Genomic DNA, 13,775 nt, shown 5'->3' with positions numbered 1-13,775 from the left:
ACGATCTCCTATGACTAATTGATGTTGCAGTAGAATTTGATTGATTGATCCTGTTAAATGTGAGTTAATGGAGCTATGTGGAAGGCCCTTCTGGTGCTGTGCACAGAAATGATCAGGTTTAAGACGCTTATTTCTGTGTGCCTGAGTAGTGACTGACTAGTTTCAGTATGGAAGGAGTCCAGTTGCACGTTACCTGCAGGGGATGGAATATTCCAAACTTGCAGGTACACGCAGATGACAGGAATTCTTCCCTTTGTTTTCAGTATTTCTCGTGTGTTCTGATTATGTGGACAGGGTAGCTGTACTAAAAGGAAAATTTCCATAGAGTACCTTTTCTCATGCAGTGTGTGAATCTTGCAGGTTTTTTCTATTTCTTTTCCTTCAAAAGGTGTTTGCCAGAGGAAGGCTGGATATACTTCCTTCTGAGTCTGCTAGCCTTGCTTGGCGTGCTACTCAAAAAGGAACTTCAGTATTGCCAGTTTTCTGTGTTTCTCTACTCTTGCACATCTGTCCTGGGGAGTTCTGTTCCTTCTGCTGTGCTGTTGGATTGCCTTGCAATAACTGACCCTGGGGTTCCCCTGTTAGTCATGCCAGGGGCTTTGCTAATACACAAAGGACTTTCCAAGGGCGGTGGTAATTTTAGGTTTCCCTTTGCATTTTCTTTCCTGCAGGGTCCTTGGCCACTTTGAGAAACCTCTTTTCCTGGAACTGTGCAAGCACATGTTCTTTGTGCAGTTGCATGAAGGTGAATACATCTTTCGTCCTGGACAACTGGATAACAGCATCTACGTTGTGCAGGATGGCAAGCTGGAAGTTTGCATTCAAGAAAGCGTAAGAACAAACTGATCTGGGGTTCTTGGGATGAATCTGTTGGCGTAGCGTATAGGTTGGCATGAATCATTAAGCATTGATTAAACTTCGACATTTGAATCATAGTGGTTTAGAAAGGATTACTTCCAACCACTTCAGGGCCATGATATTTATAAAGATCAATGGTTTTAGCTGTGGTCCCCATGTCTTAGATGAGAGGGTGAAACACAATGCTGACCAGGCATTCTGAAATGTCCTCACATACTCTAGTTGCATAGTTATTGAGGGAGGACAGGATGCGAGGCGGGTAGCATTGGAAATAATCTCCTTTTTAGACGTTAGTTATATAAAACAGTTAGGTATACAGAGCAGGAGAGACACTTCGCTCCATAATACTCTAGTGTGGTAGTCAGTGGGTCTGCCTGGGAGGTGGCAGATTCAGATTCACTATAGGGTTCACAGGGAAAGGAAATGATGGCTTGTGTTATGTGTGTCTTAAAATGTTGAGTGATAGCCCTTGTGATCCCTTCTGACAATTTAAATTATTTCTTTTTACTTCTTCCTGACTGAAGTTTGAGCTTAGCTTTAACACGTGCATAGTTTTGTGATGGCTGAAAATGCAGGGGTTTTGTATTTGTGAATTATACCAAATTTTCTGATTTCTGTGTACTTTTGCATTTTGCTGTTCTTTGTTTTGTACTACCTCTTGACATGTAATCCCTCGATAAAGGGAGCTAATTCTGTCTCAGAGTGAAGGAAGCTTTTTTTTTCTTTAATTGGTTGTTACGTAGCAATGACAAGCAGGTCACATCTTCCCCTAGACAAAACTGGCTTTTAGTTTCTTTTAATTTATTGCTTTTAGAATGGTGGTTTAAAGCTTTGGTGATTTCATTTAGCACACTTCCATCAGAGCAGAGAGGAAGCAAGCATCCAGGTTATAATGGGGGACCATTTCTTTTTGGGCTGTTCAAGAGTATTTTGGAGAATGAGAGCAGGTTAGGCTTTCTGAAATGCTCCATAAATGCCAAATACGCAGCTGTGAGCCTGCAGTAATCTTCTGTCCTACACTTGCAGGACGGAACAGAAGTGGTTGTTAAGGAGGTGCTGGCAGGAGACAGCGTCCACAGCCTTCTTAGCATTCTTGATGTTATCACGGTAAGTTCTTGAACGCGCAGGTTTTCTGCAGTGCTGCTTTATGTCACGGAACCTGTTGGGGAAGTAGACTTTGGATATTGCTGGGAAAGAATCAGAATGGAAAATGTGTCTCTGACCAGTTCTTTTCTTCCTCCCAGGCCTTCACAACTGTAAACTTAGATCTGTGGTGTGTAAGTTTGTTGTGTAATGTGTGTGCTTGACGGTGTAACACTAGCTACTTCTCATAAGTGGTAGGATTTAAATTACTCTTCTATGGCTGGAAAACTGAGGTATGGTTTGGTTTGCTCAAGGTCACAAAATGGTCAGGAGGAGAACCAGGTTAGGGCCCAGAAGTCCAGGCTTTTACACTGTTCGATTTGTTACTTACTGAATTTATTTTTATTTAGTCTAATGAAAATAAATCTGACAGTTGTTATTACTGTAATTATACTGTGAAACCAGTTGATGGATTTAATTTTTTCCTAATATGTTAATGTTGCTGGTGACCCTCTGAAGGTTGTGCTCTTTGGCAGGTGACAAGATGAGTTCAGTGCTAGCTGGTCAAATGTGTTGCACAAATCAGTGGCATGGGTTTTGTTTCAGTTGGAATTAAAACGATGGTTTTGCTGAAATTGCCACAGTGCATCTATTTAGGAGTATCTCAGTTGAAGGTGGTGGATTCATCGTTTTTGGTAATACAAAAGGACTTACAAGTGCTTCCTGAGGGATTTAGATAGTGGAGAGAATGAAGATAAGCTAATCAGGAAGTCGTTCATAGTTGGCTATGTATCATGTTTCTCTTGTGCTTGCCTGTCTCATTAAAAAGTACAGTTACTCTATGTGTGGTTTTAATGATTCTGTAAAATATGCTTTGCCACTTTTAGATGCGAGTATATATCTCCATATATAATTTCCATAAAGCCTATCAAAAGTGATAAACAGTTTTTAAGCGTGGTCGTCACACTTCCTTCTGTGGAAAGTAATGGCACGTGAATAATTTGGGCTGTATAAGTCTAGTTCTTGCTGTCAAATCCATATTCGTAGCAGAGTCAGAGGTAGCTTTGGCCTTCTTACTTCCATCAGTGTATTTTCTTAATGACAATATTCTAAAGAGCAGGACCATTGTATAGGAACATGAATACTAGTCATATTTTTTTCCTATATTCTTTTTGAATAAACAAGGAGAAATCCTTCTTCTAAAACAATGGTTTGTAGTTTTGGGGTTTTTTAAAGAGCGGTTGCCATTCATTTTGTGTTGTGGTATGGTTTTCTTGTGGGTTTTTTGTTGATTTTTTTTGTTGGTGGTCTTGGTTGCTGGTGTTTTTTTAGTTCTCATTCTATATCTTTTTTTTTTTCCTTCTTTGTCTTTACCTGTTCTCACTGGTAAATCAGAAAATATAAATTATTGGTAGCGTGTTGAAAAGAGTTCTCAGCATGCATAAGAGTATATAACGAAAAACCTTGCAAACTTTTTTGCTAAAGTAACTTGTTTCTCATTTATTTTTACAGCTTTCTCTTTTCTCCCTTGTTTCCCAGCTTTGTGAACTGGTGGTTCTGTTTCTGTTTTTCCTCTTCCTTGTGCTCCTTGTTGACTTTAGGTATAGGATTAGCATGAAAATGGGCAAGGAGAGAGAAAGTAGCGTATGTCAAAATAGAGGAGACTTCTCAGTGGTGTTCCAGCTTAGTGAGTCTTACAGCTTCCCTGCAGATACCATAACCTTCATTAGGTTTCACTGTACCACCAAACACAGGGATCTGACGTCAAGAAAGAATGTATTTGGAGAGGATGTCAGTTGTCTGAGCTGAATTTGTGATTCCTTTGACTGATTTTATAACACGTGATGTCAGGCTGGTCCCCTACTTGACCAAGAGATGTGCAAGAAAATCGAGGTTGCTGCAAGAAGTGGTGACCTCTTGTTGTTGGATCTAAAAGAAAGGTCACGCAAGAGGTACTTTTTCTCAATTAATTTTCCAGTTTTTCAAATGGAAAAGTCCCCTTAGATCTACTAAATACAAAGATACCAGCTGTGACAGGAGACTTGTTCTGTGTTTCACTTATTCTGAAAACAGATAAATGCTGCTTTCTCGAAACTGGAAGCTTTTGAAGCCAAGTAGATGCCAGCCCTTTCCTGGTGCTTTGGAACAATTCTGTGTTGTAGTTAATCTGACTCTGATTTGCTGCTGCCTCAAATATTAAAGTCTCTGAACTGAACGTTGTTGATGTCCATGCAAGAAGCTGTTGCTCACTCTACCCGTATGTGCAGTCAGATCTTTTTCCTGAATGGTGAACTTTCATTCAGTGTTAAATGGGACAAATGGAGACAGCATTTGATGCTGATTGTTAGCGCTTTGGGTTTTACTCTGCTTTTGTCCATCTCCATGTGGAGGTGGTGTTTGGAAAACTGTGAGCAGGTGGCATAGTTGGAATGAAAAAGAAGAGATTGGGAGGAATATTGATCAATTGCCAGTGACTGAGGGGTGGAAAAAAAATGGAAGTCTGAGGATTAAAAAAAGTGAAAAAACATGGATAAAGGTGAGCCTGCAGGGCTCAGGTCTGTTTAAATGGCAGTGGACAAGATGGATGTGGCAGTGGACAGGATAAATGAGGTCATAAGGAAGCAATTGATTGCTGCAAGAACTTTGGGTTGCAGCAGCATTGGTGTGGCGTGGGGGAAGACAAAATCCAAACGATAGGAATAGGGAGAGTATGTTAATTTTTGGGTACAAAAGTAGTTACCGCTCCAGGTGGGAGAGTGTAAGGCACCTGTGTGTCTTGTAGCAGGTTTGTTGGCCAAATCCAAATGAATTTCATTATTCTGGATTCAACTACTGCTTTAGCTGTGACATTTGTCACCTACAATATTGAATTACTCCACAGCTCTTGGAACAAGACAGAAGTAAATAGTTACCTGTGTTGAGAACAAAAAGTTCTCTTGTTGACAAAACCCTAGTTCACTACTGATTATAACTTTGCTGTTCCATGTGACCTCAGTGTGTGATTGTAAAATAGCATAATTTAAACATGGTATTCTCCATGTGTTGCTGATTACATTGTATTTAAGGGAACTGACAATTATGGGAACGTTTCCTCTTTGAGTTCCCCTGACAGCTTTTACCATGTTTCAAACCAATTAGACATGGTGGTTGGCCCTTTCAAAAGCAGGCTGCTCTTGTGCAGGGATTTTGAAAAGGATAAATTATATGCTGAAAAACTGGAGGGATGGGCTGTTCTTTGGAGAAAAAGGCTGCTGCATCACTATCCGTTATTATCCTAAAATTGGTTTTCTGAGAGACTGTCAGCAGTGGCCTGTCTATCCTCAAACAGGCACTGTTCAGAAAAAAAGCCTAACGCTTTACTGGGTATAGAACATACAAATGTGATATACAGTACTTATTTTGCCTTTTTGAGTATCTGCTATGGAACACTATTAAGCTTATTGCTTATCCTTTGTCCAGTGTCTAAAGATTTAATAATTTCCTTTATTTGTCACTGTGTACTTGGTGTAGAGGTTGGTAGGAAATACAATTGAAAGCAAATATAGCAATGTATGTGCTTAAAAGCAGACTATATGCATCTTCTTTTACATTTGAATCCAAGGAAAATTCCGAATGAATTCTTGTCTGAAGCCAGGCTTTAAACTGGCCTGTAAAGGAGGCATGTTGCATTTATTTGTGGGTACAGCAAAAGCACAGAAGTGTTGTTTGTTAATTTCTTTACTTAATTAAAAGAAACTCAGGAAAGCTGAGGATGCCTGGTAGCTTTGCACTGTAGGTCAAAGAAATGTTTAAAATTTAAAATCCCTCAGGAACTTGAAAATCAAAGCTATTAATATCATCCCTAGATTTTATAAGAAGGTCAGCTGAAGTTGGTGTAATTAAGAAATTGGTTCCAATTAATTTAATTTAATTTTAGAATCTGTTTCATCGTGACTTCCAGACCAGCAGGCAGACAGAGCTGTAGCTTTATTTTCCAGAGCAGTTACAGTTCTACAGAATGTATTGTTTGTTTTTACTGTGTTCTTTAGGCAGAAATTCTTCTGCAGCGATTGTGTTTAATTGTCTGATGCTCTCGAAGACTTGTGAGTTTTTTGACTTGTAATCAGCATTTAGCATCTGGATGTTTAGTGTTTGGAAAAATTTGCCTTCTGCTGCTCAGGAGGAATGAAAGCTTCAGAAGCTGTGACTGTTAAAAGTAGAAACACCATTTATTCATTAGCTCCTGCTCTGTACCACAAAATGACTCCTTTTATCTTAGAAGTGTTGGACAAATCAATATTTTATCTGTTAGTAAATGAATTAATAACTTATATTCTTTTCAGCATTTATTAACAAGGTAGAAGGGGGTTTTGGAGTTTTTTTAATCCAAGTTTTTAGCAGTAGATTTCTGTTAAAATCTGTTCTGATTCAAGGGGAAAATCCTAAACCAGAAGCTTGCCTTTCAGTGTCAAAAATCTTTATATTCTACACGCTTACAGTTTTATCTTTCGTTGGTTTGTTAATTCCCCATCTCTTCTTTGAGGAACTCGGGACAGTGTATAACCAGTTCATGTCAAGTAAAGAGCAGCTGTTTGGCTTTGTCATTTGGAATATTTAATACGTATATATGAAGATACATATAACACAACATGTCTGCCTGGTTTTTGTGTAATTCCATTAACTATGTAATTGCTATACAACTTTGTTATTCTTTTGCTGATTGTGTGAGTCTGTGTGTGTTATTGCAGTAAATAGCTTGGACATCAGATAATAAAACCAACAAAACCTCTTTTCTCTGCAGTCTTGAATAGCTGGAATTTGAAATACTTCTGAAGCCTGGCTTCATCTGTAATAAAACTGTAACAGAGTTGACAGACCGTCCAGTTTGCCTTAACGTGATGCACCTTCTCGTAGCTTTTATTTCTCTACCTGTGTTTCTGTTTAATGGTAGTGAAATTGCTGGTGTGAATTCACCTGACCCTGCTGCCCTCATTCCACTCCCTGTAGGTCGTGGAGCATAAGTTCAAGGCTTTTTGGGGTTAGATGATGTCGTATGTCAAGCATATACGATATCAAAGTAGAAATTTGGGAAGAACTGGGTCAGATAATTGGTGGATTAACCTTGTGTCTCTGAAACTTTATTAGGGTCATCCTGCTCCTTATAAAACAGTCTCAGCCCGAGCAGCTGTTCCGTCCTCTATATTGCGACTTCCAGCAAGTGCCTTTCAAGATGTCTTCCAGAAATACCCTGAAACTCTTGTTAGAGTGGTACAGGTAGGCTGCTTTGTTAAGTAGAATTGGGTGGATGGGTGGGGAATCGCTCTCATTTCAAAGTTACAGGGGAGATGTTTCGAAGTTCAGCAAGCTCATCATCCTGTTGCAGGTGTGGAACTGCTCAGTATAGCTTCTTTTCAAGATTTGGTCTAGTTCTGCTATTCCTCTTGCTCTTAGAGCCCTAGACTTAATGATCTCAGCCTTAATCACATACAGAAAGAAATAATATGTGTATATAAAAATATATATGCACACTGAATCAGGTTCTGTATGTGACAGGCTCTCGAATCAGCCTGACCTGCACTGTAAGCTTGTTGGCCCCGGTGGAATAGAACGGGCTGGCATGGGCTCTGCATCATGGTTACACACCAGCAAGGCTTCAGAATGGCTTAGAGTGTGGAAAAGACTCTCATTTTCTGAAAAAGGACTGGTGTACCCTCAGAAGCCATTTGCTAAGGGGTGATGCTTTGTAAAATTCACAAAATTCAGACGACGTGAATTTCCCCTTGAGAAGTGATTGTTGGCATCTGAGGAAAGAGCTGCGTGTGCTTTGCATTAGTTGTAAGTTCACCTTCCCTTGCTTTGCAGGAGCTTAGCTCTCAGGTGAGCGCTGGGAGTATGTTGTGCATCCTGTAAGTGGGAGCTAGTGCAGGGACTGCCGTGTTCAGGATTTCAGTCTGGAGAGTTTGCCCGGTGGTGCGTTGTCCCACAGGTATAATAGGCAATTAAGTGCACGTGACCTGATGAGTCATTCTGGTCTGTCCTTCTGTTTTACTATCACTTCGAAATCTTTTTGTCCTTGCAAATTGTTCTGGTATCTGGATGATTTATGTGTGACACATGAACCTTCTAATACTGATGGTTGAGGAGAACAGATAATTATACCAATTTAATTCGCTCCGTGAGAGCTGATAGAAAAGAGAGGATGGATTAAGAATGGGAATAAGCTGCCAGGGCAGAGGAAGGTCAGGTGTCAGTGGTGCCTTAGGCTAGTTTAGAGTGCTTGTAGAGCAGTAGCACAGGCTTTGTATGGGGCATGCTGGAATAAATTTTTTTAATGAAGGAGGAAAAATGGAAGCAAACGCTTTTATTGCAAGGCATGTTTATTATTACTGTATACAGAAACCAACTTGTGCCATGAAACAATTTTGAAGTTTTTGGTAAATCACTTGAATGTATCTTTGCCTCAGTTTATCAACAGCTAAAAAGGAATTTCAGCTTAGGTATTTTATGAAGTGCCTTCAGGTACTCTGGTACGTAACTGTACTAGATTACTAAATGCAAGAACAAGCGTGGGAGAATGCAAAACTCATTCCTACTGCTTCTTGATTTCCCATTTCTAGATCATCATGGTAAGGCTGCAGAGAGTGACGTTCCTTGCTTTGCATAACTACCTGGGTCTGACTACTGAGCTCTTCAACTGTGTAAGTTTGGGGTACATTTTATCGGCTCTTCCTATGCAGCCCCTCCGTGACTTGGCACGGAGAGGTTTTCCTTCTTTCAGAAGATTGTAAAGCAAGTGTTACTTATTGATTTAATAATGACAGTACATGAGAAGTAAGTACTTGTTATAAAATCTGTAGCCCATAAATCTAGCCTACGCTGATGCCTGGGGAGTTGGGGGCAGGGGAAGCTTAAATTTCAACGGTTTGAAGAAGTGCGTAACTTCAAACGGGTGGCTGTGCGCGTACGTCGGTGTGTTTCAGCAGTCCTGACGTTTGTTAATGATCCTGAGTCAATTCTACCTGTAACGGTTCAAAGCCAGATGTAGCCTTGGTGGAGGAGGATCAGGTCAGGGAATACTTAAGCAAACTGGACGTACATAAGTCCATGGGCCATGACTGGGTGTACCTAGGAGTGCTGGGGGGGCTGGCAGATATCATTGTGAGGCCACCCTTGATAATCTTCGATAGATCACTGCAACTGGGAGAACTATGCCAGGTTCAATACGTGGTCCAGTCCTGTTTAACGTGTGTGGGTGATGTTTGCCTGTTCACCTTGCCTCTTGCAGCAGAGCCAAGCCATCCCGCTCATCTCTGTGACAAGTGTAACATCTGGAGGAAGTTCGAGCAAAGCAGTAAAAAGACAAGTGTCTAATGTGTCAGAGGAAGATCGTGGAGAGAAGTTTGAAAAAGCTGGGGAAGCAGTGGAAATAGGTAGTATTTCTGGAGGTGTGTGGTCACTGTCCCTTGTGATGCTCTTTAATTGTTGTGCTATCGATCGGAGGATTTTTATTTCATTAGAGCAGTTAAGATTGTCTTAAATCAGTTTCAGCTTTGAAGTCTTTGGGTAGTCCTTAGCTGTAATAGGAAATTATTACTGTGTCGTTAATGATGTCAAGGGGTGAGGGAGAGGGCAAAAGAAAGTGGCTCCTAATGTTCTCTATAGGAGAAGCTGTGAAAAATTTTGCACTCTAGATACCAGCAGAAGAATTGCTGGATATGTGTAGGCTTTCAGGTTGAAGTGTCAGTATGAAAGCTAAACCCAGAAAAATAAATTGACTTGCTATTTATCTTTGAACCTAAAAAAAAATAAATAATTAAAAGTAGGAAGCAGGTTTAAAGCGTGTTTAACATTGGTGTTTCAAAGCCTTTTACACAGCCTTTAGTAACTGGATAGTGAGAGGTTCTTGCTGTCAGTGCAATTTTATTAGGGAGTACCTTGTGTTATTCATATAACTTCTGTTTCTAAATTTCAGATGCGTTGAAGATCTCTGGTACAGAAAACTCTGAGCATGTTTTCAGAAGAAGTCTCTCTTCACCTCCCTACGCAGGGTCTGCAGAGACTTCTAGTAAGTAGTACTTGGTTAAATTGTGGGTAATACATAATGCATCTAATCATAGGGGGGGAAGACCACGCTCTCTGGAGCACTGGGTTAGATAATCATCTTGCAGTAGTACTGCTTCCTAACTCGTTTGTCAGAAATTTATTTTCTGAAGTAACAAATGGACTATTATCTAAGAGAGCATTCACTTACTGTCTTTATTAGCAGTGAGGATCATACAGTAATTTGGCTAACTAGAAACCTGCAGATGAAGAGCTTTATTAATTGATAGAACTGAAATTAAGTGAGTTATGATGATATGCTGTCATCTTTCATGCAAAAGGTGACACACGATTCTTGCTTGGCTGATTGTCCCAGAGAGCACGTTACATGGCTTTGTTGCTTTTAGAAGAATGTTTTTTGAGTGGGTAATAAAGGTGATTTATCACTGAATGCTCTGATGAGGCATTTATGAGGCTGAGCTGTTTTGATGTTCACTGAAATGAATACTGCGACTTCAGTCATCTCCACTGTAGGCATCTTCCTCTGAGCCAGTTGTTTAGGTTGGCTTTATGCTTAAGGTATAGAAAATGAGTGAATCACAGAAGGCAGGCATCTGCCTTTCGTTAACTGTGTACCAAACTAATGAGCTTGAGGTAGTTGTAAGGGCACGCTTAGATGCGGTAGCCGTTATGAAGATACTGCTAACAGAGAAGTCATATGGAGTTTAATCAGTGGAATAAAGGTACCCTGGATACATTAGAAGATCCACATATTATTTATTATTGTCGACTTTAAATGGCTTAGGAGGTAAAAACATACTATGAGGGATTAGAGTGTATGGAGGCAAGGGGGGAGACCTTGGCGTTGAGGTCTTTCCCCAACTTAAGGTTTCTAACACTTGTTGCTATCAAGTTAAGCTGGTGGTATGTAGAAAAGAACAGGTAGTTACTTCATTTTTAACAATAGAGAGCTGATTCACTTTATGTTCAATTTCCACTGTGCAAATGTACAATGTCTGTTACTTTTTTTTTTTTATGACTTCCATGTAACTGTGCAGAGGGGTGGATGTGACGGAGAAGTAGGATTTTGACTAGTTGTACGTAGATAATCTTTCTGAAGCAGGGAAACAAATTAAGGGAAAACATTGAACTGACCCATGCAAGACTTGGCTTTATTTTCATACATGTTAGATTCTTTTGCACTACACATTATAAAATGTACCAGCAAATGTGATTCGGTGGTGAAATCTCTGAACATAGCCACTTTTCACCCAGGTAGATAAAGTAGTTCAGGGAGATCTGCCTATGCAGCCCTGTAACATTTTTAAGGTAGAGTCCACGCGTGTTCTTAGAAGCTTTTATGTAGAAGGATCCCTGCATACTTAGCAGTGGATGTGTTGTCCATTTGTCCTTCCTTTCTCCTTTTATGTGTCATAAGAGTTATGTCAGGGTACACAGAGCTTAGGAGAGAGAGAAAATTAATTTTTACTGACAGAAGGAGTGTATCTAATTGGGTAATTATGATTTACCTCAGTTAACAGAGCTGATTTATGCTCACTGCACTGAGGTTACAGTCACTGTTTAGCTTGCATGGAAAGTATCTTGATGTCTGTAATGAGGAGATGAAGATCTTGCTTCAGATTCTATTCCACTACCTTACTGTGTGTTAAGGCTCCGTGGGAAATATTGATTCAGAGAAAAAACTGTGTTAATAGAGTGATACAGCTGCTATTATCTCAGCATCTCTTTGATTTGCTTGGCTCATTAGAATTAACAAAAACTGTTCAAAGTGACTTTGGGGAAAACATTTTTGCTTCAGTTGCCCCTGGGTTTGGGGTGTAATTTGTTCTTCTGTTTTTTGTATAGCTGTCTAACTTGAAACATAGCAGTTGTGTAGATGAGGAAATACCATCCTGCCAACTTAGGCTAGTCTACTTTTTAAATAAGCTAGCCCTTTATGTGGGGAAAGATGTAATGAAGTCATGTGGACTATCTGGGCTGGTGGACAGAAGAGTTAGATGATTGAAAGAAAACAGTGGGATCTTTTGTCTGTGATAACTTCACCAGTTTTGTTGTTCCTGGAAGTAAGTGTTCCCAACTTAACGGGTTGAACAGCAGTTATCTTGTATTGGTTGGTTTGTTGGGGTTTTTTAATCAAGAGTTAAGAGAAGGTGCTTTTCCTTCTTCAAAAGTGAAGCCGTGACCCTCCGGTATACGTGCAGGAGCACAGAACCAGCCGCACCAGGAAAAGCAGGTCGCGTGGCGAGCGAGCCCTTGGAAGGAGGTAGCTGAACTGCTGCCAGGGACTGTGTCAGTTGCCATTGTTTTTGCAGTGACTTCCATACCAGCAGTGTGTGGGATACCAACGAGCATGTGTTCATCAAACAGGATTGCATTCCGCTCTTGAGTTTCCCACTGCCTTCTGTTCTTTTGACTCAACGGTTCTAGTTAAAGCTTGTTCTGCTGTATCCTTTCTAACTCCCATTTGAGCAACAAGACAGCTTAATTAATCACTGTGTGGGAAGCTTATATCTACGACTGAGATGAAGACTTCTACTTGGAATAGAAGTCTAGTAGACATAAGCTTTCATTCTTAGAATGCCTCCTCTTTTTCCTCTCTTTTTTTTTTTTTTTTAATATGCAGAGCTATGTAGAGGATGCTTTTCATGCCTACATACCCATTATCAGATTATTTAGGTTTAACCTGAGAAGTGTGTGTTTAGATTTAAAATGCACTTGGTGTATTGGGGCTTAGTAATTATGCTGACACTGTGGTTTGTGGGGCAGTATAATTGACAGGTAGTCAAATCAGCCCATATGGATTTCCATGCTGCTATTTCTACTATCCCAGCTTTTTGTATTTATAACTAATTTAGGGTCTTTAATGTTGCCATGTGTATGAAATTCAGTTAGTAGCATCAACAGCTTTTTGGCTTGGTTTGTGGGGTTTTTGTTTGTTTGGTCTCATGGTTTGCAAGTTTTGCTGATGACAGTCTTTGGGTCAGCTTGTTGGGTTTCTGGTTTGGAGGCTAATCATAAAATGATGTTATGACTCCAGTGGCAGATGGGGATTTACTACACGCCAAGATTTGTTCGTATTTGTAGATAACATGGAAAAGAGTACTCGGAGGTAGATCTGAATCTTTGGGACAGTAGCGTTCTCTCCTTGTCCTAGCTGGGGTGGAGACAGGAGTCGAGCAGCTCCTTCAGAAATAAAACGGTTGTTTTATAAATTTAATCTTAAAAATACAACTTTTTCTGGAAGGATAGTATTTCCACGCTATCATATGTCACAAGAGTGTATACAGAGGGCAGCTCCATGTTTTCAAGACCCAACTTTCCAAGATCAGGGCAATCCCGGGCAAACTCAAGGTGGGGTGGGGGGTGGGGGTAAGGGGGAACCAGGGAGGAATTCAGAATTAAAAATTTGAGCCCTTTCGGAGTTTATTAGGTAACAAAATTCAACAGTTGGGAAAGGCCATTGCTTTTCTGAAGGGCCCATCCTGGTTTTGAGCATGAATTTGTGTTTAAAAATGCAGAAGTATATGAACAATGTAGTAACAGAAGGGAAAAGGCATAAGGGAGAAAACAAACTTTTCTGAATATATAGTTGAGATATTAGACATGGAATTATGATGTAAATTATTACAGGTTTATTTGTTAGAGGAAGTTGTAATCTCTACATGATTCTTAAACTCATCTGTAAATCATCAGGCTGGTATGCCATCAGACCCTTATTCAAGGTAATTAAATAGGAAGTGTTTCCTGGTTATGTTAGCGTTATTATCTTGGAGAAGTTCCCGGAAGGTGGATGG

At 40.1% G+C, this 13,775-nt stretch overlaps 1 protein-coding gene across 4 annotated transcripts in view; it reads left to right on the top strand.

The window, feature by feature from the left end:
• The window catches only part of PNPLA7 (patatin like phospholipase domain containing 7), a 125,517-nt gene that overhangs the window by 8,573 nt on the left and 103,169 nt on the right, over window positions 1-13,775 (top strand). For all 4 annotated transcript variants that reach the window (XM_040607728.1, XM_040607730.1, XM_040607732.1 and 1 more), the window contains exons 8-13: window positions 672-831; window positions 1,885-1,965; window positions 7,066-7,194; window positions 8,538-8,618; window positions 9,206-9,350; window positions 9,893-9,985. In XM_040607728.1, the coding sequence (XP_040463662.1) occupies window positions 672-831; window positions 1,885-1,965; window positions 7,066-7,194; window positions 8,538-8,618; window positions 9,206-9,350; window positions 9,893-9,985 (689 nt within the window). The remainder of the gene's footprint in view (window positions 1-671; window positions 832-1,884; window positions 1,966-7,065; window positions 7,195-8,537; window positions 8,619-9,205; window positions 9,351-9,892; window positions 9,986-13,775) is intronic.

The sequence above is a fragment of the Falco naumanni genome, chromosome 9 (genome assembly GCF_017639655.2).
Source record: "Falco naumanni isolate bFalNau1 chromosome 9, bFalNau1.pat, whole genome shotgun sequence".
Lineage (NCBI taxonomy): Eukaryota > Metazoa > Chordata > Aves > Falconiformes > Falconidae > Falco > Falco naumanni.
Note: the sequence above shows the minus strand (reverse complement) of the source record. Positions and strands in the feature narration are given on the sequence as shown.